This window comes from Anarrhichthys ocellatus, unplaced genomic scaffold (genome assembly GCF_004355925.1).
Source record: "Anarrhichthys ocellatus isolate YVR2014 unplaced genomic scaffold, GSC_Weel_1.0 scaffold52, whole genome shotgun sequence".
Taxonomy (NCBI): Eukaryota; Metazoa; Chordata; class Actinopteri; order Perciformes; family Anarhichadidae; genus Anarrhichthys; species Anarrhichthys ocellatus.
The window spans coordinates 2,780,876-2,786,661 of NW_022280082.1; the positions used below are offsets into that span (position 1 = coordinate 2,780,876).

A 5,786-nucleotide genomic window follows, 5' to 3' on the forward strand; every position below is an offset into this window, starting at 1 on the left:
TCACATTAGCCAGACTGTGGTTCCTTGAGGGCAGTGAGAACCCCACACAGTTAAACCTCTCGTAGGAGGACATCAAAAACAGCTTCCTTCTCTCTCTGGATTCGGCTAATAAAACGGTTAGTAGCCCTGTCAGTGTGCTACTCGCGCAGGCAGGGTTACGCCCCCAAACGCATCATCACACTCCTGAACACACGAAGACAAAATCACTTGATCTGGTCTATTCACAGGCGGCGGGACCACAAACCTCGACTGAAGTGGATCTCTGAGGAGAGATCGGGTCATTCAGATTTCTGTGAGTGAGCGTGAAGTGTGGGAATGTCAAACACACACACACACACAATAAATCAAATATGCATGCACACACACATGCACAGACATACATACACTCCTCTCCCCGACACTCACACGCCTACATGTGGTACATGTGAATAATTAAAAATAAAAAAACCTTTCCACCAGGAGAGCAGCAGCTGGAGAAGTGCTGCGCCACGTACAAAGTGTTACAAAGAGATAATAATGATATATTACTTTGTAACCCTCCACTGGTAGGATTGACGGCGATGACTAATGGCATCTAATGATGATGACAATGATGAAGAAGGAAGTCAATGACGGGTCATAAAAATAACTGATGGACCGTGCTAAAACTTGGGACCGTTGGGAGCCGATACCGTGCTTTATGACAGAGCATGTTGTTGTCTTTGCAGCAATTTGTAGCGAGTAGCAACAACAAGCCATATTTCTAATGCGGCAATTAGCATTTCAGAGGAACCCCTGGGACTGAGAAATAGCCTTAAAGCAGACTGATCATCTCGCCTGGTTTTCATTTCTCATCAGCGGCACTCTGGAGCTGATCCAACAAAACAATAGCACTTCACTGAGCTGGCACAGGGTTTATTTAGTCAGAAACCAATTTCGCAGATCAGCCTGTTATAATTCAGCCAGTGACCACACAGATTCATGCGACGTCCTTCGGTTGCTGCTAAATTAAGCAGCAAAAAGAAACAATGGCGAGTGCGATACCCGCCATTGAAGACAATTGACGGCCGATCTTAGAAAATGATTAATGGCATTACAGCGAGGCGCATGTGGCTCGTGTATTACTTTGCTTATGATAAAGGCCTCACAAAAGGGGCTGGTTTAATTAGGAATGGAGTATCTTTGAAATATTAAATAGGCAATATCAATTTCTTTGCCAAAATGAATTCATAACACTGTGTGAGGCAGAGAACTGCACGTCAGCTCTGGACTTGCTGTTTAGATTGCTGAGCTGAAAGAAAATTCAGATCCAAACATGAAGGCGGGAGCACTGACTAAAGCTGTTCTCGCCTAAGCACATGCAATTTTGTTGTGTGTGCCCCAATGAATAAGTAAACAGTAACAGAAATGTGACTCTTCATTGTGACTCTCCGAACGAGATAAGCTACCTCATTCTGAACACTCCTATTGGACCCACTGCGACCAGAACCTTTCCAGAAAGGTCACGACGATTATGTAAATGTTATGAAATATGAATACTGTGATGTGACTTCTCCACAGAGTCACTGAGCACCTCAACCAACCAACTGGCTATTCATTAAAATCTCAAAGACTAATGCTAGCGGCTCTGTGTGGCTCTAATTGGGCACAGCAAATGTTACCATGCTAACATTTGCTAATTAGCGCCACACACAAACCAGAGCTACTGAGGATAATGGGAATGTCATTAGTTCCACAGAGTCATTTGTCATTCCAAAAAAAAGTTGACCTGATGATGGCGCTAGATGAACCAAACCAAACCAAACCTACAAAGTGACAAAATTCATCCTGTGGGGAACATGAATGCAGGTACCAAATTCCGTGAAAGTCCATCCAATCGTTGTTTAAGCAGTTTAAACAACCTCCATGTGGCACAAGAGGAAAAGTTTGGGGATCACCAAGGGCAGTGCGAGTCATCCTCTTGGGTGCATGAATGTTTTTTCAAAATCTCATGGCAGTTCATCAGATAGCTGTTGAGATATTTCAGTCTGGACCAAAGTGGCGGACCCACCGACCGACCGACCCACCGACCGACCGACCGACCGACCGTCATCCCTCAGGCTGTGCCTCAAGTCCAAAAACTAAAGACATCCTTACACTTCTTCAAAAACGTTGCCCTGCTAAACATTCAATAGAGTTCTCCCGAATCATGCTTGTCCTCAAAAAGGTGAGACAATTTTTGCAGAAAGCTGTGCAACAACATCGGCAATGTCAAACCGCAGGGAGCTCATTATTCTCCCTTTATCCGAGACAGCACTTTCAAAAATTCGCTCTTTCAAACGAAAAAATGTGACAACATGGATTGAGGCATGGAAGAAAGTCTTCTAAAATACACCGACGAAGTTATCCGCATCCCTCTAACCAATTAAGTTGTAATCAAAAAAAGCAATGTCGAGAGGAGCACTTTTACCTGTGGAGCACATCCTGGAGCCAAAATTCAAAGGCCTTACAATCAACGAGATGCTCAAGTGTAGTGCTGAAAGAGAGCTAATCAAGCATCAGCAGGTCTCTCACTGACAAGCCTACCTTCCTCTGGTACAGTTCCTCTGGTGTTGTTGACCTCAGGCTGACCAGGCGGTAGTTCTTGATTACGGTGCGGGCCCGCTTGCGTGGCGGGGCGAACCGCTCCATCTCCGTCACATAATACAGGCCCTGCTTGATGTAGCCAAAGTAGCGGGCTTTGGCCGAGGACTCTTCGTCCGAGTCAGAGTCTCCGCCGTCGTCCCCCTCCTCGTCCTCGCCGCTCAGGTTGCTCTCCAGGCGCCCACGCTTCTGGGCCATCTTCACTTCACACTGTGGATGATACAAAAAAATATGGGCCGGTAGTAAACTTTAACAAGGATGGAAGCAGAAGAATTCACAAAATGATGGCGCACAAGAGGATTGATGAACAAGAGTTGCAACAAATACACAAGTGATTTAAACATAACTTTGAGTTATACTGCAAACATATGCCTCGGATGTAATCATAAAGCCCCAGTTGTCTCGATACATAAAAATACATCTGCCTTGTTGGCCCAAATCATAAAGTGAGAGCTGCGAAACAGAAGAACGCCCATTCCCGATGATTGAGACCGAGACTGTCAGAGATTTACAGCCTTCGCACCAGAATGACTTTCCGATGCTGAGCGTGGACACTTCTTTGCCAGCAGGAAGTGAGGAATGAAAAATTAAGCGCGGAATGCAATGCAGCACAGTTCACATCTAGCTGTGCTTAAGCTGGTCAACACAATAAATTGAACAGCCTCATGCCAGATCAGCACGCTGTCTACAACACAAAACAGCACAAGGTGAAGCTGCTCGATAAAACTAAATCCAAGCTGTCCAGAGTACTTCCTCCAACTTGTCTCATCCCGTTCTCTAGTTTATTGCCTCAGTGGGGGGAATATTATTTGCCCTTTTTTCAATCCCAACGCCCCAAGTCGTCATATTCCGTCGAGATGCACTTCTGTGTTTTCAGCTCACTAGAGAGGAGTGCTAGCCTCCAGCAGAGGGGCTCCCAGCCGGGGCTTACAAAACATTGAGCACCTGTAAAGCATTAAGCGCCTTTAATCAATGAGGAGCCGAGGCTGCCTGCACAGTGCCGCACTAATACACTACTCCAGATGATGCACTTGTTATCATCTTGAACACGCCAGGTCACATTATTCCACATCTGTGGAGACGCAGCACAAGCCCCATGCTCAAGGTATTTTCAACACACGCAAACCCTCAGCTTCAGATACAGGACACCCATCCCCCCACCCCCTCTCTCTCTCTCCATGCTGAAGTAGGCTGATGAAACCTTTCCAAAAAGTTGGCAGCTGGCTGGTAAAGAAATATCTCCCTTTTTCTCTCTTTCTTTATGCAATCAGAGAGAAAAAAAGGAAAAGGGGAGGACTGAAATAAAAGTGGAGGGTGATGTGATATCAGGGTCTTTGTTGGGGAATAAAGAGATATTTCATCACACACTTTTAACCATTTTACACACACACACATGTTGTTACACAGTGATATTCTCAAACTGATATAGTCATAAAGGATCAAATTTGTAGTTGTCTGAATGAAAAAAGACTGTCCTTTGGGGATTCCCATCTGCTGGAAGTACAAAAGGATCTCAAATCAATGCACACATTGATTTTACTGTACAACAGACTCACTTTGCACCAGAAACAGGGGGCTCAATAAGCACATTTTATATCTTTAACAATTAAAACAAAATAACTGACTTCCCAATGATGGACGGGTGACCTGGCCAGATCTGTGACGTGTCCGTCTATGAGGGTGACCAGCGCTAAAAAGATGCTGACCACGAGTCTCACACGCTCTTCGATGACTAATCTATTTACTTGACCGCACATGCACACCGCCGCCTTGACATTCACCTCCAGGCTGAGGAAGCCCCCGTCGTGTGCCGCAGTGACTCGTGGCGAAGGCTCGAACCATTCGCAAGACTTCCCCAGCAGGTTGCGCAGCGTCCTGACGGACGACACGGTGACGGAGCCGGAGCAGCGGGCGAGAATCAACACGATGTCACTCCACCAGCTCACATCCTCCAGCGGGTAGTACTGCTCCTTATCTGGGACAGGTAACGGAGAGAATTACAGTTCACAGATGACGGTAGACCAAAGTTGATCGGGATTTGTGTTGAAACTTTCTCTTTTGCCCCCGTTAACTTTTTGGAATCGTCTTCCTTCTCTAAGACATATTTACACATGTGGACATATTCATCACGTGTCATGCATTAGATGAAGACGCACACAGATTATTGCTTACACGAGCTGTCACTGCTGTCACAACTGGCCCCAAACTGTCAAACAAAAGACTGTAAAGCTGCATAAAAAAAAAGCAAACACACAGACATGCATACAAGCACAAAAACCCACAATCCCAAGCACGGACACTGTGAGGGAGGGAGATATTTTCTGGCCTCGGCAGACACTATACGGTTGTATGTGTAAATAACTGTATAATTCAGAGAATAAGATTTGTCAAAAGATCATTGAATTGTATTCAGTGTGCACCGCTGTGTGAGCAACAAAGCCGGTTCTCTTTAGCCCTTCGGGGGCCAAACTACCTTTTATTTTCTTCCTTCTCTCCAGCGATGTCTTCCACTCTGGGTTGATCTCCTCAAATCCTGGCTGCAGGGAGGACCAAAGGATGAAAGGACCAAAGAGTAAGGGAAGAAAAAGAAGAAGAGGGGGGAGAAATTAATCTGCTAACCCTGTTTACACTTACAGAACACACACGCACGCACGCACGCATGCACGCACGCACGCACGCACAGTGGCTCTGTCGGCTCAAACCAGGCGACAAAGAACAACATACACATCCTCCGCATAAATCGGCAAAACGTTCTGCAAATATAAGTTCTCTCTAAGACACCTCACTTTATGTCTAATGGGCACGCACACACTCTCACACTCACACACACACACACGGGCCAGAAAGAGATTACATTAATACATTCAGTCAAGCATTTAATGCACAAAACAATACCAGCACACACAACTGATATGCACACAGGTTTATTCAGCATATGCATAATCATGCATGCACACATAAACCACAAGCAGCTTAGAGGTGTACCTGTTGGTCCTGGCTCCATGTCGCCCTCTGTTTCAGTGATGGGACGTCCCAGAGAGACAGGCGACCAGAGAAGTGGATGACAGCCAGCAGGGTGCCGTCGGGGCTCAGGCTCATGCGGAATACACCGTCCTGTACATCATAAATGCGCGCGCGCACACACACACACACACACACACACACACACACACACACACACACAC

General features: G+C 46.1%; 1 protein-coding gene across 2 annotated transcripts in view; it reads right to left on the reverse strand.

Annotated features, from left to right (window-relative positions):
* nbas (NBAS subunit of NRZ tethering complex) overlaps window positions 1–5,786 on the reverse strand; it is a 127,942-nt gene that overhangs the window by 106,873 nt on the left and 15,283 nt on the right. For both annotated transcript variants that reach the window (XM_031870363.1, XM_031870362.1), the window contains exons 12-15: window positions 5,587–5,715; window positions 5,075–5,138; window positions 4,383–4,576; window positions 2,545–2,811 (exon numbers count right to left, since the gene is read on the reverse strand). In XM_031870363.1, the coding sequence (XP_031726223.1) occupies window positions 2,545–2,811; window positions 4,383–4,576; window positions 5,075–5,138; window positions 5,587–5,715 (654 nt within the window). The remainder of the gene's footprint in view (window positions 1–2,544; window positions 2,812–4,382; window positions 4,577–5,074; window positions 5,139–5,586; window positions 5,716–5,786) is intronic.